General features: G+C 41.7%; 2 protein-coding genes across 2 annotated transcripts in view; one reads left to right on the top strand and one right to left on the bottom strand.

The window, feature by feature from the left end:
- LOC144261013 (carbonic anhydrase 13-like) overlaps positions 1 to 15,043 on the bottom strand; it is a 38,976-nt gene extending 23,933 nt beyond the window's left edge. The window contains 4 exon segments of the mRNA XM_077810068.1: positions 3,865 to 4,062; positions 8,583 to 8,633; positions 14,724 to 15,015; positions 15,017 to 15,043. Coding sequence (XP_077666194.1) covers positions 3,865 to 4,062; positions 8,583 to 8,633; positions 14,724 to 15,015; positions 15,017 to 15,043 — 568 coding nt within the window.
- A 6,336-nt stretch (positions 15,044 to 21,379) lies between these two features.
- Positions 21,380 to 26,200, top strand: RBIS (ribosomal biogenesis factor). Its single transcript, XM_077810070.1, has 4 exons — positions 21,380 to 21,638; positions 22,275 to 22,391; positions 25,043 to 25,159; positions 26,098 to 26,200. The coding sequence occupies exons 2-4, from the start codon at positions 22,278 to 22,280 to the stop codon at positions 26,164 to 26,166; spliced, it is 300 nt and encodes a 99-aa protein (XP_077666196.1). The 5' UTR covers positions 21,380 to 21,638; positions 22,275 to 22,277; the 3' UTR covers positions 26,167 to 26,200.
- Positions 26,201 to 26,225: the final 25 nt, after the last annotated feature.

The following is a 26,225-nucleotide window of genomic DNA, read 5'->3' on the forward strand; positions in this document are numbered from 1 at the left end:
CAGACGATTTGTACCGCAATACAGCCAAATCGCCGCCCCACTGTCAGACCTAACCAAAAAGAAACAGCCAAATGCCGTTCAGTGGACCGAAAAGTGTCAGAAGGCCTTTAACAAGCTTAAAGCAACATTCATGTCTGACCCTGTACTAAGGGCCCCAGACTTTGACAAACCGTTCCTAGTAACCACCGATGCGTCCGAGCGTGGTGTGGGAGCAGTTTTAATGCAGAAAGGACTTGATCAAGAATTCCACCCTGTAGTGTTTCTCAGCAAAAAACTGTCTGAGAGGGAAAGCAACTGGTCAGTCAGTGAAAAAGAATGTTACGCCATTGTCTACGCTCTGGAAAAGCTACGCCCATATGTTTGGGGATGGCGTTTCTACCTGCAAACCGACCATGATGCACTGAAGTGGCTTCACGCCGTCAAAGAAAATAACAAAAAACTTCTTTGGTGGAGTTTAGCTCTCCAAGATTTTGATTTCGACATCCAACACATCTCAGGAGCTTCTAACAAAGTGGCTGATGCACTCTCCCATGAAAGTTTCCAAGAATCAACTGGTTAAAATCGTCCTTGAGATGTGGAAAATATTGTTAGTCTTTATGTACTTGGTAGTATGTTTAGAGATGCATGTGTCTTATTAACTCTGTTTTTCCTAGAGCTCCAGGAAGAAATCCCAGCCAGTGTTTCACCCTAGCTGAGATTTGGGGGGTGTGTCATAAATATAAAGGGAAGGGTAAACCCCTTTAAAATCCCTCCTGGCCAGAGGAAAACTCCTCTCACCTGTAAAGGGTTAAGAAGCTAAAGGTAACCTCGCTGGCACCTGACCAAAATGACCAATGAGGAAACAAGATACTTTCAAAAGCTGGGAAGAGGGAGAGAAACAAAGGGTCTGTGTGTCTGTGGTATGCTGCTTTTGCCGGGGATAGACCAGGAATGGAGTCTTAGAACTTTAGTAAGTAATCTAGCTAGGTATGCGTTAGATTATGATTTCTTTAAATGGCTGAGAAAAGAACTGTGCTGAATAGAATGACTATTTCTGTCTGTGTGTCTTTTTTGTAACTTAAGGTTTTGCCTAGAGGGATTCTCTATGTTTGAATCTAATTACCCTGTAAGGTATCTACCACCCTGATTTTACAGGGGTGATTCCTTTACTTCTATTTCTATTAAAAGTCTTCTTGTAAGAAAACTGGTAAAAGTAAGCTTAGGAGGTTTTCATGCAGGTCCCCACATCTGTACCCTAGAGTTCAGAGTGGGGGAGGAACCTTGACAAGATATTTGCATGGCACTGTTGTAGCCGGTGTCACAAGATATTTACATGCCAGGTGTGCCAAAGATTCATATATCCCTTCATACTTCAACCACCATTCCAGAGGACATGTGTCCATGCTGATGATGGGTTCTGCTTGATAATGATCCAAAGCAGATCATTTTCATCATCTGAGTCAGATGCCATCAGCAGACAGTTGATTTTCTTTTTCGGTGGTTCGGGTTCTGTAGTTTCCTCATTGGAGTGTTGCTCTTTTAAGACTTCGGAAAGCATGCTCCACACCTCGTCCCTCTCAGATTTTGGAAGGCACTTCAGATTCTTAAATCTTGGGTCGAGTGCTGTAGCTATTTTTAGAAATCTCAAATTTGTAACTTCTTTGCGTTTTGTCAAATCGGCAGTGAAAGTGTTCTTAAAATGAACAACATGCTCTGGGTCATCATCCGAGACTGCTATAACATGAAATATATGGCAGAATGCGGGTAAAACAGAGCAGGAGACATACAATTCTCCCCCAAGGAGTTCAGTCACAAATTTAATTAACACATTTTTTTAATGAGCATCATCAGCATGGAAGCATGTCCTCTGGAATGGTGGCCAAAGCATGAAGGGGCATACAAATGTTTAGCATATCTCACAAGTAAATACCTTGCAATGCCGGCTGCAAAAGTACGTTTGTTCTCACTGTCAGGCGACATTTTAAATAAGAAGTGGGCAGCATTATCTCCCATAAATATAAACAAATTTGTTTGTCTTGGTGATTGGCTGAACAAGAAGTAGGACTCAGTGGACTTGTAAGCTCTAAGTTTTGCATGGTTTTGTTTTTGAGTGCAGTTATGTAACAAAAAAAATCAACATTTGTAAGTTGCACTTTCATGAGAAAGAGAATGCACTACAGTACTTGTATGAGGTGAATTGAAAAATACTATTTCTTTTATCATTTTTACAGTGCAAATATTTGTACTAAAAATAATATAAAGTGAGCACTGTACACTTGTGTTCTATGTTGTAACTGAAATCAATATATTTGAAAATGTAGAAAAACATCCAAAAAGATTTAATAAATTTCATTTGGTATCTATTGTTAACTGTGGGATTAAAGATGGGATTAATCATGATTAATTTATTTTAGTTAGTCGTGTGAGTTAACTGCAATTAATCGACGGCCCTACAAATAAGCAAACTGAAAAAAATGCTTTGTTCAAGGAAATATTCAATAATTCATCAAAAAGTTCCCAATAAAATTATCTGTAACTCTTTTTCAGAACATATCACAATTCCATTTTCTGTTTACAAACATTTCATTCAAAATAATGTCTGCTGTGCCAGAATCTTCATATGATTACAGATTCTGCATTTGTAATTTGGCAATGTGGCATATACTGCCTTGCGAATATATTGCACAATAGGGTAAAGTGTAACAATGTTACAGGAAGTTTACAGAAGTTTAGAAGTTTCAACAATCTGGAAGATATAGTAAATGGAAGGAAAAGAAACTGTTGCCTAAAGCAGTTCCTCATTCCTCTGTAATGTGGGAAGGCAGGATTCTCCTGCTCAGCTTTCTTTGTAAATCTTATTTTGTCCATGCTCACTTTCCTAATTATCCTAAACTTGGTAAAACATACAAACAACCTTTGATCTTACAGCACCTGCTAATGAAACTGGATTAGTTACAAAGAAGGGTTTGAGAATATTTACGAATACATCCTGACATCCTGTAAATGTCAAACAGTAAACAGAAAAATCAAAACAGTTCCATACTAATTTGGGTTTATCTTCTCACTTGCCTTTATAACAAAGGCTTCTCTTGCTAACCTTCTCCAAGTAGTGAGGCAGTATCTGAAATTAACAGATCAACCATAAGAGGCTTCTCTCGCTTGTGAAGGGCTTACACTTTTATTGTTTGAAAAAGAGCTTTCTGTAGATGCAACTTGCCTCTCTGCTATGCAAAGGAAGCATTCTAAAAACCCATATGAAGTCAGTAAATATAACAGAATGTTTTTTGGACAGGACAACCTCCGAGCCTCCATAGTTGTTTGCAAAAGGAGAGTCAATGGGTGTTAAAAAAAAAATGGGACAATGACATTTCTTAGAGAGAAAAAGGATCCTTTGACATATAATTTCTTTGTTCTTTATTGATCAACTCTTGGCATGAGTTCAGAGCAAGAACATAAATCGTGCAATACCTGTATTTAAACACAGATAAGAGACTTGAGTGGACCTTATTCATTTGAATGGACCTGCAATGAGACACAAAGGCTCCATCTATGCTGTGGAGAGCAGTGTTTGAAAAATGTGTTATAAAACAATTCAAACTGGGGGTTGGACACCGTATGGATGATACTATACCATGTGGGGAAAAATTAACAGAATGTGAACCTGGGCATTTTCTGAGAAACTGTGATTTAGAATTTCTTTAAGAAATCATCTCAATATTGCAACAAACTGAAAATCAGGAAAAAGTATTTCTTTTGGACTCAGAGAACTACAGGGTTGCTGTTCATATGCCATGATATAATCTCCAGTGCAACATACCCAGACTGTACTCCATTCAAGAGACAGGGAAAGAAAGAAAGTACAATTAAATATGAACAGAAACAAACCTGATTTATTTTCTGTGTCATCAAATTCTACACTGGTGGAGTGTCCATTGTTGAGGATGACTTTAGCAGAAGTTGGATCATAGTTGGGGCTAATAGGAGGTAGAGCAGGGTCATATTTGGTTTCTTCAGTTTTGATGTCAATGGGGGATTGACGGTCTCCATTAGCGACAGGGAAAACCTCTTTCCAGCGAGCAGGTCCTAAAATGTATTGGAAGGAAGTGGGGAATAAGGTGTTTTTAATTAAGTAAGTAAGTAAGTAAGTAATTTCACTGTGTTTGCTATTTTCATAGAAAAAAGGAATTGACAAATGAGAAAATGAATCACAAGAACTCACCTGGATTATTTTAATTAATTTTATTTATTTATTTTAAATTAAAAACAGAAAGATTCACCAAAGAATGGAATTCAATATATCATACGGCTGTCTTTGCCAGGTCATCAGACAGCTCTCTGCTCTCAACACAGATCCTTCTCCAGTCTAATTGATCAAACACAAATTAGAACATTAGTTTGGCACTTTTTGCCTCTTCCCAGGTTCTTCTAGCCAATAGGAATGCAGCAGGCACCTGCACATTCAGTAAGCTCAGAGATACTTAACTCTTCATCTGAGCAACACCAATATTTAACAAGTTTTCCTTCCAATCCAGTATCCTGCCTCTAGCATACTGTGTGTCTCAACTAAATTTTCAGGCCTTCAAAGACCTTGCTTTAATCCAACAGTGTTTCATCTAGACCTCACTACAGTATCTTTCGTCAAGGCCCCCCTCTTTAAGGGGTTCCTTCATGGTATCCCTGGAGGCAGAAGCTCTGACAGTGTGGGGATGCTGGGGTTTGTGCATAGACAAGTGAAGTACTTCCATTCTCATCCTGCAGGACCTCTCTTCAGCATTTGTTACCACTGATCAAATTCTCCTGTCCCACTAGCCGCAGGGGTGGATGGAGTTTCCTTGAAATGGCTCAAGTCATACTTCTGTGATCAGGGGCATTGGACAACTGTATCTCCATCTTCACAGCCCGCACCACTGGAGTTCCATAAGGATCAGTCCTTTTCCCCTTCTCCCTCCCACCTCCATTTTATTCAGTGAGGAGCCAATGGATGAGATGGCGAGGGTAAATAGGTGGAGGTGTCAACAATATACAGATGATACCTAACTCTATATCTCCTTTATGACAAATGGAAACAGCACCATCTCTCGGCATTCTCAGTGTTTAGCCACAATCCGCATATGGAAGGAGTGCAAATGGCTAAAAATGGATCCAGGCAAGACTAAGGTGATGCTACTAGGAGGAGGAAATAATTTTGAAGAACTTGTTTCCTCTTTGACCTCCTCCTCCTCCCATTATTAAGGGCATCTGCTTTCAAAATTGTTAAGTCCGTCTGTAGCTTGGGGTCCTTTAGGACTCCTCAGTGCTACCATAAACCCAAACAGAGGTTGAGGGGTAGCCAGGGGGACAGGCAGGGGGAACGCACACAAACAAATAAGGACCAGAAGTTTATATCCCATCCTGTCACTCTCAGAATTAGGGCACAGTAATCCAGTCATTTATAACCTTTTGATTATTACAATTTGTTATACATAGACTTAACAGAATTTCATGTTATATAATTTTGATGGATACTATCAATGTTTATTTTTAAGCTTTTTCCATTTTTATTTATTTAAATTTTCACTGTTGCATAAAACTATGGGGTTAGGAAGGGGTCAACATCACATGTAAAAATTTACAAAATAAGCATCCTTACATCAAATAAATTCACAATTAGCATTTTTCTTACTGTGCCTATCTGTAAATTTTAATTATTATGGATGAATATATTTTTTCATCAGTTTGTGTGTGTGTGACATTTACTAACATTTAGCGATAAAAATATAATCCTTCCCAAACTAGTTACATATAGGAATAAAGACAACACACTGAACAAGCTCTAGCTGGTATAAAATGCATCAGCCCACCTATTTAATAACACAGGTTATGATACGCTCTCTGCACTGGTTGCCTATTGAATACAGAGTCCAGTATGAGATCTCTGTCCCAATCAAGGTTCTCTTCAGGACTGGCCCTAGCTACTAGAAACACCCTCCTTCCTTCACTCTCAAAACCTGCCATGACAGCAACATTCCTTAAGACAACAAAATGGTTTATCAATAGGGACAGATCCATGCATGCAGGAGACAGTATGTTCCCAGGAGCTGGGTCTGGACAGTGGAGTTTGTTCCTGTGTATAATAAAACTAACCATGGATCTCACAGCGTTCATAACTAAATGTCAAGCTCATCTTTTTGATTTGTCTTTTCTTTAATAATATCTTCACACATCCCAATAAAAAACAAACAAAACTATTTCTCTTACAGACTGGAAACAAATGCTGCTTTAAATGATTCTTCTAGCTCTTGTTGATCTGGTGGACTCAGATATGGGCATCTGACTTTTGATGTATTTAAACAAGTTCTACTGATTTGTCTCAATATCCTTGGCTGTCTGGTCTACATATTCTCTGGCTTTCCATATGAATAATAATAGTCACAGCAATAATTTGTGCTTCCTTTCTAAGACAGAATGGATTTCCATTTTATTTTGTTCATACAAAGTTAGAAAATAATGCCAAGCAAAATAGAGAATTTTGCTATAAATCTGTGATAATCAGGAAACAACAATACAAGAGATATACTAAACTGCGTGTAGGATTATCACTTTTAAGGAGACACAAAAGAGATATTCTTGGTATTGAGCAAAATGTATTGGTGACGAGTTAGCTATGTAAGGCCAGATTCTGATATTTTGTTTTTTGAGTACCCCCATTAGTACTTAATATAAGTAAAAGTATCAGAATCTGGCTACATAGATTTCAGGGTATAAACTAAAAGCAGGAACAATATTAGAAGCAACGGTAAATCAGATGCTGAGTAGTGTCTCACTGTGCAAGTAGTCCCATTGAAATCAATGGGATTACTCAAGGAGTAAAGAAGTATGAGAATCTAGCCCATGGTAACTTGTGTTGGCACTGCCATTATCCTCTAATAAAAGTGCAATTGATTTGTCTTTTCAGTACTAGAAATGTACTAGTATCACAGTGTTTGCCCACTATTGCACTGCTAAATGCATGCTGGGGATGCTATTAAATACTCTTGAAATGTCAGCTTCATTCACACCAGGCTTGCTTGTCTCCATCACTCAAACTAGTTGTGCCCTATCCTCATCCATTTTGGCTCCATCTTTCCCTAGCACATTCAGTGCTTTTCAACTAATGGCCTAAATCGGAGAGGTGTTGAGTACCTTTCACACTCATTGATTTTAAATGGAGTGCTTGGCACTCAGCACCTCACAGGCACTAAAATAGCATCAATGTGTCATGTCAGGGCTAGTCTACACTGGCAACACTAAAGCACTTTAACGTGCCTTGTGTGGTCGCGGCACAGCGACCCACCTCAACGAGGGGCGTAGCTCCCAGCGTTGGGGCACCGTTTAGACTGGCGCTTTACAGCACTGAAACTTGTTGCACTTAGGGGGGTGTTTTTTCACACCCCTGAGCAAGAAAGTTGCAGTCATGTTAATTGCCAGTGTAGACAAGCCCTCAGTGTGTCGCAGAAAGCTTACATAGAATCATAGAATCACGGAATCATAGAATATCAAGGTTGGAAGGGACCTCAGGAGGTCATCTAGTCCAACCCCCTGCTCAAAGCAGGACCAATCCCCAATTTTTGCCCCAGATCCCTAAATGGCCCCCTCAAGGATTGAACTCGCAACCCTGGGTTTAGCAGGCCAATGCTCAAACCACTGCATGAGTTTTAGGAAAGCAGGTCTCTTAGAAATCTCTTTCTCCCCTAATCACTTTCATAAAGAGAGTACAGCTCTCCTAATCAACAGAGGGAAAATGCACAGAATAGGTCTCAGAGAAGAGCAATTATTTGCATGTCAGAAAAAAGGCTGACTGCACACAGCATAGAGGTAGAGGCTTTCGGTCTGGGATGTGTCTGAGGGTAATTTTTACTCAATAAGATGGAAACTCAAAATCTATTAACTAAATAGCAGAATTTACAAAACACATCTTACTTGCTTGAAACGACAGATCAAGAAGTCATCATAGCTTTTTACTTCAAACCCAACTGTTTTAAAAGTCATAAATTGACAGCCAAAAAACCGAGCGTTACCAATCTAATGTTAACAATTTGTAACCATCACTAAATATTTTGTAATCGAATGCCTAAAACACAGCAAAACCAGATTAATAATTTATTTTCAAATTCTTACTGACAACTACTTCATCCTTCAGTGGGAAAGAATTTTCTTGTGAATTATTGTAACAAAGACAATTTTAGCTTCTCTAGACTTGTGACAGAAAAAGTATGTGTAGGGAGGTCATATTACCTCTGTATTTGGCACTGTGCAATCACTTCTGGAAAACTGTGTCCAGTTCTGGTGTCCACAATTCAAGAACGATATTGATAAATTGGAGAGGGTTCAGAGAAGAGCCATGAAAATGTTTGAGAGATTGGAAAGCCATGTCCTGTAGTGACAGGAGCTCAATCTATTTAGCTTAACAAAGAGAAGGTTCAGAGGTGACTAGTTCACAATCTGTAGGTACTTTATGGGGAACAGAATTTTGATAATTGGCTCTTTAATCTAGCAGACAAATATAAAACAAAATCCAATAGCTGAAAGTTGAAGCTAGACAAATGCAGATTGGAAATAAGGCATAAATTTTTGGAACAACTCACCAAAGATTGTGGTGGACTCTCCATCACTGGCAATCAAGATTGGATGCTTGTCTAAAAGATAGGGTGTAGTTCAAAAAGTAATTATTTCAGGTAAATCCTACGGCCTGGACTATGTAGGAGGCCTGACTAGATGTCACAATGATCCCTTCAGGCTTCAGAATATATGAAAAGGCCTCATTCTGCAATTCTAGTTTGAAACTGTTTTGGTACATAAAATAAATGTAACATTACAAGTCATTAGCTAGTTGTGCACCCAAAAGTTTACTTTGGTTTAATAAAGAAATTGCAGAAATATGTAACAGAGATGAGCATCTGCTTTCCTACTTTTCATAAGTTAAGAGGGTCAGATTCACTTGTTTACTTCAGCTGCTTTGCACCACTCTAGTGACACAAAGCATCCATAAACTTTGGCTTTTCAGTAAATCTGGCCAGAAGGTCAAAATGTTTTAGTCTTTAACTTTTATTTATACAATTTTGTTAAAATATGGTTTACAATATACCAATATATTTAATCTGATACTGTTGCCACTCTGGGACCTCCGTTACATAACTGGTTATTATAGTTCACATAGCAAGCATAGATATTGTGTCTGATTGGCTAAAACGGAATCATTCTAATTGGTGGAATATATACATTATGGCCAAATTCAGTGCTGACCTACACTCTGTGCAACCCTATTTAAAATAAATGGGATTTAATGAATTGTTAATCACTGCTGAATTTGATCTGTGACCTATATGCCTCCACTGAGCCAGGAAAATGTTGTTTGCTTCCCCCATTCTAATGTTGAATGTACTTCCTTAAAGGAAAGTTGATAGACACTTTCACAAAATGCCCACATGACTTGCCTAAGAAACTCAAAGCAATCTCTAACTGATATACTAATTTATTTTGTTACATTTCTGGTTATACTGAGAGAACTTTGCTCCAAAACCTGTTCTTTGGACACATGCCTTTTCTTTCTGGTGAAAGCTGGCAGGAAAATACTGTATCCTTTGCTGGTGGAGATTGTCTATACTTAAGGAAGGGCCAAATGTTGAGTGCTCTAAAGGAAAAATGTGTAATAGTGGCTCAAGAAACTATCACTTGACACTGACAGTCTAGCCAGATATTGCACAGTATCTAATTTTCCAGTTTTGGTTAAGATTATGGATAAGGTTGTAATGAGACAATTATCAGAGTACACGAGGAGGACTCAGATCTCCTTGACTCTTGTCAATCTGACTTCAGACTTTGTTACGGTAATGGGACTGCACTACTAGTATTGATCACTGATCTCTTACCAATGTAAAAAATATGAGGTGATATCCTGTCTCTATTAAAGTAAGTGTCAACTCCCATTGACTTCACTGGGGCCAGGAATTCATTGCAGGTGTCCATGATGATATTACTGGATCTATCAGATATGTACAAAACCACGCAGCCCCGAGTGCAAGTAGATGGGACTACCTTGCAGTTATTTCATTCTTTTCTGAAGCTTGGGCGTGGTCTACACAAGGAACTTATGTCGGTATAACTATGTTGCTCAGGGGTGTGGAAAATCTGCACCCCGAGTGACACAGTTATACTGACCTAATCCCCAGTGTAGACAGCGCTATGTCGACAGGTGGGCTTCTCCCATCGACATAGCTACTGCCTCTCAGGGAGGTGGATTAACTACGGCAATGGGAGAAGCTCTCATGTTGGTGTAGCTAGCATCTTCTCTAAGTGCTACAGCAGTGCAGCTGCACCAGTGCAGCACTGTAAGTGTAGACAAGCCCTGCCAGAGAGATCCTAGAAAGTATTTTGTTAAGAATCCCAGGGACAGTTAAATGATCATATAGCAACAGTGACCAAAATATTTTTCCCTCCATCTGAAGATTGCATTCCTTTATCTTGGAGGCAGAGCTCACTATACGTCACTCATGTGTTTGTCACTTCAAGATTAGGCTATTGCAATCCATTCCACATAGGGCTACACCCTGTATCAACTTGGAAACTGATTCTCGTGAAGAGAGCAGCTTGTCATGATGAGCACATGATACCAGTCCTCCAAAATCTCCTCTGGCTGGCTGCTGATTTTCAGGTGGCATTAAAAGTAGTGGCTTTCACCTATAAAACCCTAAATAGCTTGGGATCTGACTATCAGAGATACCATATGCATTTGGGGGTCAGGGTTCAGGTGAGGGTGTAGATTTATATTTGTAGACATGAATTAGTGTTTTGCAGGAGCTGAGTTGAGGATATTCAGTTTGTGGACTGGCTTCTTTTATACGGAGTAAGGTTGTTGGTTTGTTGTTCGATTATATCTTTGATTATTTATAAAGAGCAACTATAGCATGGATTTATCCCACACAAAAACCTTAAACTGAAGTTAAGATCACTAGCACATCACAGTGCTCTAAGAAAATATTATTTCACAAGAATGCTAGCGCTAAATAAAATAATCGTTGGAAATGCAGAGTTCAGTGTGTACTTCTCAAACAAGACACTGAAATTAACCTACCTATGCGGGCAGAGGTATGCCCTGAGAAACTCCAACACTCTTATTACTTTATCCATAACAGTTTCATTTTTATCAGTGACCACAAAAACACTTTAATCCTAAAGTAGTTGCAACAGCTTTATAATTTCTTTACAGTCATACACAGTACACATACAAGCATTTTTCAAATTCCTTATTAGAGAAATAGCATACTAAAGGTAACCATTCCCCATTTGTCATTAACGGCCCAATCCTGTCAAGTGCTGAGAGCACCCATCTCTTCATAGGAGGTGCTAAGCACCTTATAGGACTGAGCCCTATTCCACATGGCAGCCAATTCTCAAAGTGTCACTGCTGTGCCTCCCTATATCAGATGCCTATATCATGTGAAATAGGAGCACTTACAAGAGCAAAGCAAAGATTAGGGTGGTGACAAAGTAACACACTTAGTATTGGTGATATAAATGCACTGGACAATCTGCACTGATCATTTCATCCAGTTGGAACCAGTGAATATAGTGTATATCTGTAGCTATATAGCATACCAATGAGTATAGTGTATCTCTATATCTATCTATTTATACATGGGGACATACACACACAAATGTAGTATAATGCTTTAAAAAATTCACTTGCTCTCTTACCAGTGACAAGCAGAAAGCAGAAAGCTTTCTCTGGCAGGTGGCACCTAAATCATCAATTTGTGCAGACATAAACTTTCATTAAAAAAAAAGAAGCTTTCATCTTTATGGTTGCAAAGATAACATTGAAAATGTGAACTGAATATAAAGTATTGCAGTTTTACCTTCCTGAATCTGCAGGGAGTCAGCTTTAGTATCTTTACTGCTCTTCAAGTAGCAGCTTTGCCAAGAGCAGCACACTGCTATTTGAAGAGCAGCAAAGACACTAAAGCTGTCTCTCTGCAGAATCAGAAAGACACAACTGCATTGGCAGAATGAAATTAAGACTAGTCCGTTTATAGAACATACTGGGAATCATGTAGAGCAGTGAAAGTGTCAAGAATCACATCAATTTCATACTTCTGCTGCTTGACAAAGCTCCGAGCAAGAGCAGAGACAGGCAATGGAGAATCATAAAAACATGAGGAACAAAAAAGAAATGTTTCTAGGGAGGAGTAGAGAGTAGATACCACCTCCACCGAGGCTGAATGGATTGACTAATGAAGATCTGCCTGTCTAGCAACAGCTGGGGGCTCTCAAGGGGGAGAAGAGAGAGAATATTGGTGGGATTAAGGGGTGTGTGGAGTTTCAAGTTTATCAGTCACCAAGCAGAGCCTGATATGAGATATTGGGGCCTCCACAGGGTCCAAAGGCAGAAAACTGATAGAAATTCCAACACCCACCCCTTTCCCAGAAACTGGGAGGGTGGAGAGGAAGGAGAGGGAGGGTATCTTATCTGGACCTGCAGGTGGGGCCCAGAATCTTTGTTTTTCAGGTGTTGTGCTCCATCAAGAAGGTGTTGTCATACATTATTCAATCTGGGGAGGGGAGAGGGACAGGATAGAGTATAATGTATAACAATAGAGAACAAATCTAATCATTTCAGCATTGCCACATTTCTACATCACCCAACCATTCTGAAAAGTATATCCTCACAAGTACAGTGAAAACAGAGAGGTAGAGAAAGAAGGCAGAGACTTGCATAGCTATTCCTCCTGACTCCCAATCTATAAAAGACGTAGTCACCATATAGCTACACGTTTACATTTCTCATTTAGCTACCTGTGTAGCAATGGAACAATTTCAGGTTTTTTAAGTTTTATTTTATTAGGGCTGCCTCTCTTCATGAACCCACTGAAAATAAAATCTTGAATTCTCCTTTCACTTACACTTGTGTCAATCAGGAGTAACTCCACTGAAGTCGTTTGCCATTATAGATGAGAGGAAAATCATCCCCCAAGACTAAGAGCAAATAAATAATCGTGAGAGTTCAAAAAAGTATGAGAAGATTGAGGGAAATCTGAAAATGTTTGAAAAAAATCACTTGCCCACTCGCCAGTGGTGAGTAGAAATAGGTCAAATTCTGCTCTTACTTACAAAGGTGTAAATCCTGAGTAACTCTGACTTCAATGGAAGTTTTTGGGATTTATATCTGTGTAACTGGGAGAGCAGAACTTAGCTGAAGTCAGTAAGAAATTCCTTAATACAATAGCTACCATTAACTCAACCATTTAAAAATACAGCTGATGTTGACTGTCCATATGCAAATTAAACAAGCATCATTCTAACAGGAATACGCTTGAATAGTTTTGTAGGAACAATTATATTACTTAGCCATTAACCAATACAACTTTCTCATGGATCACAGTGTACACTAAAATACAGCTCTCCAACTTTCAATGTTCTATAATTTATCTACAGATGCAGCTCAGCCTGCTGCATATTCCTTTGAGTTATACTCCCTCCAGCTAAACTGTCTTACAAACATAGCAGCTGCCAAAGTCATTTTCCAAGTTTAAAGTCCTCTAAGAGCGCAAGTACATTTTCACTGTCCCTGTATCTACTTTTGACAACCAGCACCCACCCACAATCTGACAGTGCATCATCTGGGTAACTCTTCTTATATGAAAGAAATAGTTACTGTCACTGAATCACTGTACAAGGTAGTTTTTTTCTTTTTATAATGTAAGGCCATATTCTGCTATGCCTCCTCAAGTAGTCCCATTGATTTTAGTGGAGATATTTAGAGAGTAAGGCATGGCTCAACTCCAGACAAGATGGCAGATTCTGGCTCTTAGAATTTTGGTGCTTTGATACCAGGCTCATTACAAATATGATTGATTGACTGATTGATAGATGTAGAAGCAAAAACAGGCTGTGGGGAGCTAACATTTCTTTTACAAGCACTCGCTTAGCAGTGCTAAACAGGAGAAAACAAAAATTAACGCTGCAAAAATAAAAGGAGGGGGAATCAAATTCTTACAGAATAGTTATTAAATTGTTTACCATTTAGCTGATAAATATATACTTCCAAGTGCAAACACATTGCTATTAGCAAGAAGAACTATTCTAATTAAAGCCGGTTGGTATATTTCCACTAACAGCTATTACAGAGCTTGATAATAGGACATTATTTCTTAACCGGGGATAAAACCCTTATCACCCAAGAGCAAAAATGTTCTAATGGGGAACTATTTGGCTGTGCTAAGAAAAAAATAACCTGCCTAAGTCCCACTTCAAAGCCTAATCTTTGACCCAAAGGTTCTGCTGCAGTGTTGACCCTGCCTGGCACCAGGATGCCCCCTCTGTGGAAATGGGCAGGGTCCACCTCACTCACTGGGGTGAAAGAGACTCTCCCAGGTTGAGTTGCCTCCTGCAGGGGCTCCCTAGCGTGACAGCCGGTTTGCTCAGGTCGGTGCTAATAACCAGAAGAGCGAAGGACCCAAGGACCATTCCTGGGGCAGTAGCAGCTCCAGCGGGGAAAAGCTGTTCAACCTGCTAACTCAGCTCGGGCGCCAAATCTCCCCTGCTCTCAACCGCAGCCTCGCCCCCTTCGGCTCCCAGCGCCCGCACTCAGCCTCCTGCACCCGGCGGGCAGCCCCCTCACTGGAGAGGGCGAAAAGTTGGAGCAAGCTCTGGGGCAACCCTTGCTGCTGCTGAGCCAAGGTTGTGCTCCTCTCACCTGGGCTCGCCCCGCAGGAGCTGTCCCCACTCACCGTTGTGCTCGTCGTACCCCCAGTGCAGCATGGCCACCCACGTCCCCGCTTGCTGGCGAGAGGAGCAGAACGTCTGGCTGTCCGGAGCAAGGCACAGGGCGCTCTGAAGGAGGCAGGCGGCGCCCAGATGCGCAGGGGCTGATAAAGTCTGGTTGAGCCCCGGGGGCGGCCCGGCGCCGCTTGTAATTCCCGCCTTCCGCCAGCTGGGGGACCTGGCCCCCTCCAGCGGGGAGTCACCTAGAGCAGGTAACATTACTCGAGTAGCAACAGCCAAGACTGCGATCCCAACCCCCGATGGGGTCATTTGGGTTCCTGTACATCAGGGATGGGCCTGAACCCAAACCCTGGACCTGAAAAAGGCCAAGATTGTGAAGAGTCCAGATCTGGATCCAAACTTTGCTGCTCCCATCCGCGTAGTTTATTGATAGTGACATTTTTAACAGAGGATCTTTGCTTGTTGTCCAGTGTTGCAAGGGGGTAGGGGCATCTGAGGGTGCTCAGCATCCTGCCTGGGTCTTAACTATCTTTAGTAATTTTGTATCATCTGCAAATTTTGCCATCTCACTGTTTACCCCTTTTTCCAGATCATTTATGAATATGTTGAATAGGACTGGTCCCAGAACAGACCCCTGGGGGACACAACTATTTACTTCTTTCCATTCTGAAAACTGACCATTTATACCTACCCTTTGTTTCTTATTTAACCAGTTACCAATCCATGAGAGCACCTGCCCTCTTATCTGGTGGCAGCTGACTTTGCTTAAGAGCCTTTGGTGAGGTACTTTGTCAAAGGCTTTCTGAAAATCTAAGTACACTGTATCCACTGGATCCCCTTGGTCTGCATGCTTGTTGACCCCCTCAAAGAATTCTAGTTGATTGGTGAGGCATGATTTCCCTTTACTAAAACCATATTGACTCTTCCTCAACAAATTCTGTTCATCTATATGTCTGACAATATTGTTCTTCATTATAGTTTCAACCAGTTTGCCCGGTACTGAAGTCAGGCTTACAGGCCTGTAATTGCCAGGATCACCTCTGGAGCCCTTTTTAAAAATTGGTATCACATTCACTATCCTCCAGTCATCTGGCACAGAAGCTGGTTTAAATGATAGGTTACGGAGGACAGTTAGTAGTTCTCCTATTTCATTTCTGAGTTCCTTCAGAACTCTTGGGTGAATACCATCTGGTCCTGGTGACTTATTACTGTTTATCAATTTGTTCCAATACCTCCTCTAACGATACCTCAATCTTGGACAGTTCCTCAGATCTGTCACCTAAAAAGGATGGCTCGGTTCAGTCTGCAGGGGGTAGAAGGCTCCCTTCCCCCCACTGGCCATGACAGTGCAGAGCCACAGAACAGAGAGGGAAGGGCTCTTTGCTAGTGGAGATAAGCGGGACGGGGTGCTGCTGACACCAAGACCAGGCCTTGGCAGGAGGAAGATTAGCTCACACACTGCAGAGCACAGCTTCATGGTCAGCATAGGCATGCAGCCCTTCTCATGGGCGGGTTGGGCCAGGGCTCGCTCATGACAATGACCATAGCGGTAGGGACAGCCATATATGCTAACTTGATGGGTGACAATCCCATTCAAAAAGTAACAACTCTAGCCACAGGCAGAGCCAGGGGCTAACCAAATTCCAGAGGTTGCAGAGATTAGGAACCAGCAGCCTGCCATACTCAGCCAAGACACAGGCTTTGGAGTCTACACTAGGTTTGTTAGGCAGGTCAATAGCCCAGCCGCTGATCTGGAGAGGCTGTTAGGGACACAGCTGTGCTAACCCTAGATCCCTGTTAGCCCTCATAGGGGTCTGGTGGTAGCTGCTGCTGCCCTATTTATTAACGTCCCAAGTATTTAACAATAATCTCGCTTTCTTTCTTCTTTTCCAGGCCTGTAGGGGGGAAAAACTGATTGTTTTATAGTTGGGGTAAGGGAGTTCTTTGCTTATAACACATTATCTATTGTGTATGTGTGCATGGAGGGATACGTTTGAATCTGTGTCTGTCTTGGTATTGCCAAACAAAGGATTACAAATCATGAGTTAGGCTTAAATATAATGAAATTGGCTTAAAAGGCATGAGCTGTGGTTTTGTTTATTTTTAAATAGGGGTTATTTTTCTTTGCTTTCTGAGGGTACACTTGGCTGTGCACACACATATGAGCACATAACTGTGGTAATGATATGCACAAATTACCAATTCAGTGGCTAAATGTCATTTGCACAAACAGTTCCTGCAACAGTACATGTGAAACACTGAAAATCTGGCCCTAAAAGTAAGCATTTCTTATATTTTGTTTCCTGTCTTCATTGTAATAATTTTTAAAACAAAATACAATTATTGTCTAAACATCAAGTTTTATGGGAACATTTCACATATACTACAAAAAATTATAAAACAAATGAAGCCTAAACCTACTCCTGAAGATTAAATGACTTCTTTCCAATGTACAACAAAGTGCACATATTTTACTAACGACTCTGAGTTCTACATTTGCTCTATTTAGTTAATGAATTATGCATACTATTTATTTATATGCTACTCCATTTCTTTTCTCTTGCTGGTTTTGTTTACCTGATTTACTGCAGAGAGATCCCTTGAAGATGATCTTGTACTAGGATAAGTACTAAAGATGAATATTTTTAACTGGATTCAAGAAGGAATGTGGTTCCAAACAAGCAACCCAAAGGAAACCAAGGAAGTATTTTTATAAATTAGTATTAACCTTGTAGTTAAGCACATTATTTTCCATAGCTATCCATGATTCAAGTAGAAAGCTGAATTTTCCAATATTTACGTAAGTATAGACTGAAAAATAAGAGCCATAGATTATATGCAATTTAAAAGAACCTCTTGATTCTCTGATGTGTAGCATAATCAGAAAACCCTCAAGCTGATGTCCTGAGTAAAACAAAGTGCTGCCAAATGCAAATGGGAGAAAATGTTTTGTGTTGCTTTTTTAAAATCTTTCAGTTATAGCAGCTCAAGGGGTTATTTGTAACAACGATAGGTACAAAATTTTCAGATGGAAGTGAGATTTCCAAGTTGATGGCATCCCTTTAAGTTACTCATTGGGGCCTGTATCCTGCAAACAATTTCATGTGTGCTGCTAACCTTTACACACTGTGTGACCATATGACTGCTCACAGTGCACAAAGTTAAGCACGTGTGTCTTAGGGTTGCCTTGTGTTTGAAAAGCAACCTTCTACTTCTTTTTACGGTAGAAAAAGCTGTAGTTCTTCTCTAATGAACAAAGCGTTTGTGACACTGAAAAAGACTTGCTTTTTGTAGCTATGGTGAGCAGAACAAAACAGTTTGATGATATTACACTCTTTTTTAAAATTAAATGCATCTATAATGCTATCTGTTTTTTTACCCTGCAAAATATTTGTTCATCATTTTCTTATTTGGTATTTCCAAGTGACTTGTGATGTCTCTGTTGTTTTTCCACAGTGATGAAGAACAAATACATGCTCTCCAAGCATTATATACTATGAACGCCAGCTATTCTCACATAAAATTCCCATTAATAGGAGTCAATAGGAGTATTGAGTGAGTGAGGATTGCAGAATCAAGCCCAGGACCATTAGCAGAGGCATTAGCCTGAGCTCTGGCCCCATTATTCGCACAGTAGGACTACTATTATGATATGAAGACTGAGAGAGGTTTCACCAGCAATGGCAGTGGACAGTCACCGTGGGTTGTAATAGCGTGGATGTGCCTGTGCTAAGCTGTTTTTTTCAGAGATCATCTGTTTTACAGCACCTAAAAGTGTGCTAGGAACTTTACAATAGCATAAAAATTAGAAAAAAGAAAAGGAGGACTTGTGGCATGTTAGACACTAACAAATTTATTTGAGCATAAGCTTTCGTGAGCTACAGCTTACTTCATCGGAATGCATCCGATGAAGTGAGGTGTAGCTCACGAAAGCTTATGTTCAAATAAATTTTAGTCTCGAAGGTGCCACAAGTCCTCCTTTTCTTTTTGCGGATACAGACTAACGCGGCTGCTACTCTGAAACCTATAAAAATTAGAAGATCTCAGGCCTGAAGAGCTTACATTACAACAGAAACCCTATTGTTGTATGGCACCTCTCTGCCAAACGCTGTCTGTTAAAGAGGTGGTACTCTGTGGAAGGAGTCATTGTAGAACATTCTGCTTCCTTTACCACAGATAAACTTTTTCAAGGGCCTGCTGGAGTAACTAACTGCTCAGTTGCTAAGCACAGCTACAGGTGGAGAATAAGGAGGGCAGAGCAGAGATATGCCCACTCTCTACCCAGGTCCTGCCATTTTGTAGCTTGTCCAACCCTCACCACTCCCTTTGTTAAGTGCGTATACATGTGGTTCTGCAGGCTACTACTGAATATAGAATTGCTTTTTACACCACACAACACAGCTGATTTGCTACTAGAAGCATTGCACATCATCTTCGCCTAGAGGTTTTACAGCCACCATAGCTGCATAAATGAGCTGAGATTAGGCCAGAAATATGGCCCAATCCTGAGAGGTGATGTAAACACCCAACGTCTGTTGAGATCAATGGGAGCTGAGTGATGCTGGGTGCCAGTTAGTTCTCAGCACCCTGTAAAATTGGCCTTATGTTCACACTGCTGAAGTAAGATTGATATTTTAATCAAGCAGAAAATTCTTGTTCATGCACTTAGTTGTACACATAGCTAGAACAGGTGATTAATACAGGATGGGAAATGGGAGCAGAGAACAAAATCAGATCACACATGACATGTGGGTATTGCTGACAATGTTTTTAACAGTCTTCAAGAGGAAGACATTTATTTTTGAAAAACATACACTGAAAATGAGGGCCTGAGCCTGCAAAACATCAAACGCTGATTGCAGTGGGACTTGAGAGAGCTCAGCATCCCACTATCTCAGCGTCTTTTTTAGCCCTGTGTGCGGTTTCATTTCAAAACAGACATGTACCATTACAAAATTTTTCCTCACTTTGATTAATAACATTCTTAAATATAAAACGTTTCATCTAGGAAGTAGCAAAAGGCATGAGAATTGAACCAATTAGGCAGGGAGGTGTCCTGCATTTCAATTCAAATATTTCTAAAAGTAAGTGTGGTTGCAGAATGGGCAAGAAGGCAGATGGCACCATAGAAATAATATTTATCACCTGGATGCTGGATCAAGTCAATAGGCAAGCACTGTTTGTTACCGTGGGCTTGCTAATTGCTGGGCACAGCTGGGTGGCTGATTGATCTCAAGGGGTGCCTCTTGGTCAGCGTTTCTCAAATGCGGCCACTGTGGCTGCGTGCGGCCACCAGGGGCTTTTCTTGCAGCCACAGCCACCTGGGCTGTGATGAGGAGCAGGGGGACAAAGCAGTGGCTCCTCTCCTGGGGCTGCCTGCAAGGGTTGGTCCCTACCCCCTTCTGGAGCCACAAACACTGTAGGAGCAGGCAACCAGTGTGAGTTCCCCACCTTCCCAGGGGCGATATGGCTCAAGCTTCTGCCCTGAGGTGGTGGGCGGCAGGCTCTGGCCATGCGGCAGTGGGCTCTGTCTGCCAGCCGCAGGGTTTGGAGCTCCATTCCTGGATTCACCCGCCGCCATCACCATGACCCTACTGCCTCCTCCAAACCCCCCTTGCCCCTGGCGTCCCTGCCTCCTTATCCACCTTCTCATCCAGCGCTTAATTTGTCCCTCGACATAACAGGGCTGCGTAAGTCTGCTGTGAAAAGTGATATCACTTTTCACAGTAGCACTGGTGACTTACTAACTAGCAATCTTAAAAAAAAAAAAAAATCAAAACATGGAAAGCACCTTATTTTTGTTTCTATTCTCTTTAGGTCCAGTAAAGAATAGAGACCACAGTACATTATTTTTATTTGAGTCTTCAAAAAAAAAAAAAAAAAAAAGAACAACCACCCCCTACATAAATACATTACAATGATCTGGACATGTATATGTGCATGTTTATTTGTTTTTCCTAAAGTTAATTAAGTATTTCAGGAAAAAATTCTCTGAGTGGCCACCAGGAAGAGTTGTTGGCTGCACTCTGAGGTCACCAAAAATATGTTAAAAGAACAGGAGGACTTGTGGCACCTTAGAGACTAACACATTTATTAGAGCATAAGCTTTCCTGAGCTACAGCTCACTTCCTGGGATGCATCCGATGTTGCAGCCCACGAAGTGAGCTGTAGCTCACGAAAGCTTATGCTCTAATAAATGTGTTAGTCTCTAAAGTGCCACAAGTCCTCCTTTTCCTTTCACGGATCCAGACTAACACGGCTGCTACTTTGAAACCTGTCAAAACTAAGTTGTGAGGACCCCCCCCCCCCCCGCCCAGCTGTTGGTGTGTAATTCAAGGAAGGCGTTAACAACAGCGGGGCGATAGCACCCCCAAGTTCAAACACACGCGGGGGAACGCCGCCCCCTCGCGCTTGCTCCCGGTATGTCGGCTGGGAGCCTTGTTCATAATCTCGGGACTGGGCCCGACCGAGCCACTGATTTCCTTCTGCCGCGCTGCCTAGCCTCCGAGCTCGTCCGCCCTCCCGCCCCACCGGCACGCGCGGCTTTGTGCCCGCTGGGCACCGGGCTCAGGCCGGTGACAGGAAAGGAGTACTTGTGGCACCTTAGAGACTAACCCATTTTTTCCTTTCCAACCTCCCAGCCCCCGCAGGGCCCCGGCCTGGCTGGCAAGGCCGCCCCGGGCACGTGGAAATGCGCAGCACGCAGCGGCGGAATCCCCGCGTGAGCGCCAGGCTCGCCCCGGGCGGCCGGTCCCCCTTGTCCAGCCGCGGCCCGGAAACGCCGGGGCGGCTCCGGGGGCGGGGCCTCAGGATCGGGGTTTCCCGCCTCCGGGGCGGGGGAAATTCCCGCGAGCGCGCCTGTGATGACGCAGGGGCGCTCGCGAAGCCGCCCCCTGTGAGAGCCAGCGGCCGCCGCTGCGGTGAGTCCGCTGGGGGTGGGCACGCGCCCGGGCGCCGAGCCCCTCGTGCGCCGGCTGGGGCTCGGCCCGGAGCGGGGGGGAGCGCGTGTCCGTGGGCCAGGGCGGGCGGCGGGGCCGGTTGGTCTTACTGAGGAAGCGGGGGGCTGCCATGTGGCAGCCCGGCTCTGGCTGAAGGCGAGGGTTTGCTCCGCGCCCGGCAGCGCATCTAGCTGCGAGGAGGGGGAGGAATCCCGGCTCGACCCCGCCTGTTACTCGCGTCGGCGGGCGGGGGAACGAAGCCTCCGCCGCCGCCGTTTCCCGAGAGTTACGGGCGGGCAGGACCTGCAGGGGGCTGGGCCCAGCGGGGTGGCAGCCGGGCTCGCAGCCGGGCTCGCAGCGCCGCCCAGCTGCCGCCAGACCGCACCCGGCCGATCGGCGTGGGGAGCCGCCGCCTCCTTTAGTCTGAGCTGCCCGTTCTCTGGGGCAAGCCTCCTGAGGGCCGGCCTGATTCAATTGTAAACAAACCCCCGCCAGTGCTCTTACTCCCTGGGGTAGCAGGCCCAGAAACCGATTTTACCGGTGAAAAAGCTGGCACGTGCTCCGGCCCATACCGCCACATACTTACAAGGTGAACTTCGTTGTCTTACCCCCTTCTAGGCCATGGGCAAGAACAAAGCCAAAGGGTCAAAGCCGAAGAGCGTGTTCCACCTGGCCAACACCAAATCCCTGAAGGCCAAGAATAAAGCTAAACCTGTCACAACAAGTCTGAAGAAGGTTAGTGTGGCCACAGTAATCAACCTGTGTAAACATCTTTTTCTTCATATGTTCTTTTAGAAATCTCTACCAAGCATAGTTTAGTCAAAACAAAACAAAAAAACCAACGCGACCTATACCCTGGGTAGGGCCTTACCAAATTCACAGCCACAAAAAATGCATCATGGACTGTGAAATCTGGTCTTTTGTGTGGTTTTACCCTATATTATACAGATTTCATGGGCAAAATCAGCATTTCTCAAATTGGGGATCCTGACCCAAAAGGGAGTTGCAGGGGAAATCTCAAGGTTATTTTAAGGATGTCACAGTATTGTCACCCTTACTTCTGCACTGCCTTCAGAGCTGGGTGGCGAGAGAGTGGCAGCTACTGACTGAGGGCCCAGCCCTGCAGGCAGCAGCGCAGAAGTAAGGGTGGCAATACCATACCGTGCCATCCTTACTTCTGCGCTGCTGTTGGCGGTGACTTCGCCGTCACAGCTGGGCTCCTGGCTAGCACCCACTGCTCTCCAGCTGCCCAGCTCTGAAGGCAGCGCCACTGCCAGCAGCAGTGCAGAAGCAAGCATAGCAGTACTGCTAACTCCCTACAATAACCTTGCAACGTACTCCCTGCACACACAACTCCTTGTTGGGTCAGGACCCCTACAATTACACCACCATGAAATTTCAGATTTAAATAGCTGAAATAATGAAACTTATGATTTTTAAAATCATATGACTGTGAAATTGACCAAAATGAACAGTGAATGTGTAGGGCCATCACCCACAGAGCAGAGGCAAAAAGCCTTCAGTTGCCCCACTGTGTAAAACATTAATGAGCATGGAGAGAGATGACTAAAAGCAAACACTATCCCTTTCCTGATTCATCAATCAGGCTAGAATAGAAGAAGCCAAGATTATATGTGGATATTCTGAATCAATACTGGTTGATAGGAGCTCCATTGACAAAGCTGCTTGCAACAAACAAGAAGAAAATATCACAAGAAGTAGACATTTACACTAGAACAGTCAACTTGAAATCTAGGGTGGATTGTTGGTTTTTTAAGAACTTTGGGGACTACCCTTTGCCTCTAAGTCTTACTGCCCATTTTTGTGGTTTTGCCATTTTTTCTTTAAAAAAACAAAACTAAAAAAACCCTTGCCTTTATTGCTGCAAGACCTAGAAAAACCAAAAGGCAGAAGAGTTACTGGGTAAACAGTAAAACTGATTACATACCAAGCACTGTTAAACAGAAAACCTGACAGAAATAATCTCGGTTACTGTAATCTTTGTTACTAGAGCTGGTTGGAAATTTATTTCAAAACAAGAAAATTGGATCTAGGTAAATGAAAATTTTTGCAGAAAGATTTTTTGAGAACCCTTTTTTTAAAACCAGTTCTTGCTGTTACTTGTTTCATTGGTAAGTACAAGAAGTTTCTAGGTGGGAGTATGATTTCTAAATGTAATGGTATTACCTTAATGAGTGCTGAAAGCTTGAAGGCTAGTCCACAAAACTGTTCTATATACACCCAATACAAGGCATTCATACGGCTTTATCTTGGAGATGGTTATTCTGAAAGTGGTTTTGCAGCATGCTATTGATTACTGGGGAACATGGCAATGAAAAAGACTTAAGATGTAATCCCTGGTTTAATGAGCTTTCATTCTAAAATTAGACAAAAATGTACTGTTCAGGTGATGCACTAGACTTGTTAGCTACCACATTACTTGGCTTTGTTTTCCCAAAACTTGTGTCAGTCCTGAACTGCATAATCTGCCACAGAATTAAACTGTTAAGAATCTAATAAAGTAACAAAGAAATTTTTCCAGTAAGTATTTTCCAACTGTTGGAAAACGTATAGCTAAGCCAATTGTAATCACATTTTTTTTCTGAGGAGGGTGTTTAAGGAAAGACCTCTTAACTTTCCTGCTGAAAGTTATAGACAAAAGAGAACAAATCATTCAGTAGAAAGTTGGAATTTTACCAAAGCTATGGAAATAAACAGTGACTCAAAGGGAAAATGTTTTGTGTCACTGGCACCTGAGGATGTTATTCAGATACAAAGATAACTTTCAGTGAGAAACAATAGCAGTGAGTTTATACTCAGGAATATCTATAGGTGGAGCCAAATCTCCATTTTATATAGTATTTTGTATATAATAGTAAAATAGATTTGAGAATGCTGTTGTTACAGAAAAGTGGCCCATTAGATCAAGTTAAGATGAGATGAGCAACTACAAATTACAGGTACCTGCTGATAGAAATAAGGAACCTGTCTGGACTGGGTGCCTCTTCATATTGGCTAAAATAAACTGAAGGTGGGCTAGTTTGTCTGAACTATTTTTCTGTTATGTGTTCCATTTCCAGAAGGAAATCTTTCTTCCCCTTTTATCCCCAATATAAACAAGTTAGCTTTGACCTATTCATTAGATTTCTTTGCTAGTGACCCATTTATATGAAAGTTCTATTAAAAATTCACTATCTTTAATATTTACACATTCAACAGTAGTACAATTAAAATATAATTTAAAGAATGTGCCCCACTCCAAGCAATTTTTAAAAGGTAGAACCATTATAAATATATATAATAAATAGGCTATGAATAAGTCTTAGCATCATATTAAGATCTCTTTCTGCCTTTGACTAACTTGTGCATTTTTTTCTCCTCTAAAGATAAACATTGTGAACGATGAAAAAGTTAGAACAGTAAATAAAGCATTTACTGAAGTACAGAAAGAAGTCAAACAACTATCAAAAGGCATTTCATCAAAATCTCAAAAGAGGCAGCGGGTAATAATTTTGAGTCCTATTTAATGCATCTTTGGTTGGGAGGGTAGCAGCAACCTCAGGTTAGAATGATTCCAAAGTTAAGGTTTAATTTTAATAAGTTTTTAGGTCTTGACTGAAGAAAAAAAAATAGTTGTGACCCCATCATGAAGAGGTGTCAAGTCTGCAAGCAACCTTAGCAGTTCTTCTGAGAGGGTAAACGCCCTTCTTAGTCAGAAGAGAGGAAATAGTTGAGCATCACTAGATTGTTGCCAGAATAGATTTTTCATTTAATATCAGGATGTTTTAGTTGATTCTTTTACTGGTGAGCTTTAAAAATTAATAAAATAGATTTTCAACTGGAAACCTTGATTCATCGAGTTAACCCTTAACACGAATAGGCATAGAAAATAAAGGTGGTTGCTTTTGCAAGACATCCTGGATCTCCTGGCTGAACCATTTGATGACAGTGTCAATAGGAAAATATTAACTTTTTTTTTTGTAAAAACATCAGCCCAACCTCTGCTCCAGTTGCAGCTTCCTCATCAAAATATTCTCTCTTTCTGGAGCTCTAGTAATAATTCAAGCCATCTCCGTGGAACAAGTTAGACAGTGTGTTAGTCTCTGTGCAGTAATAATCTCCTTCACAATTTTAGATTTTGTTGACTAGAGCATTCAAGCTTATCTCCATTTTGGCCATATATGGTATGGGCACAGATTGTTTTGGCCTTCCTCTGAATCATTAAGTATTGACCACTGGTCCATCTAGTCTAGCAAATCACATATTCCCATAAAGTGAATAAAGTATAAGAAATGTAGGATGTCTTGCAGTCCAGTACACCAAGCTAATCAATCTTTCAGACAGCAAGTATTTGTTAGCTTTATATCTTCCATCAATGAAGCTTTTTATACAACCTCAGCTTCCTATTTTATGTAAATTTTTTTTTCTTTTCAATTTTCAGGTTTCCGAGCACCTGGAAGGTGAACCAGCTGATGTGGATGCAGCTGCAAGCTTATTATCTCAGTTGTAACGCATAATAAAATATCCGAGTTTCAAAAGCAAAATTTACTGGCAAAAATCAGTGGATGG

The sequence above is a fragment of the Eretmochelys imbricata genome, chromosome 2 (genome assembly GCF_965152235.1).
Source record: "Eretmochelys imbricata isolate rEreImb1 chromosome 2, rEreImb1.hap1, whole genome shotgun sequence".
In the NCBI taxonomy this organism is placed as follows: Eukaryota; Metazoa; Chordata; order Testudines; family Cheloniidae; genus Eretmochelys; species Eretmochelys imbricata.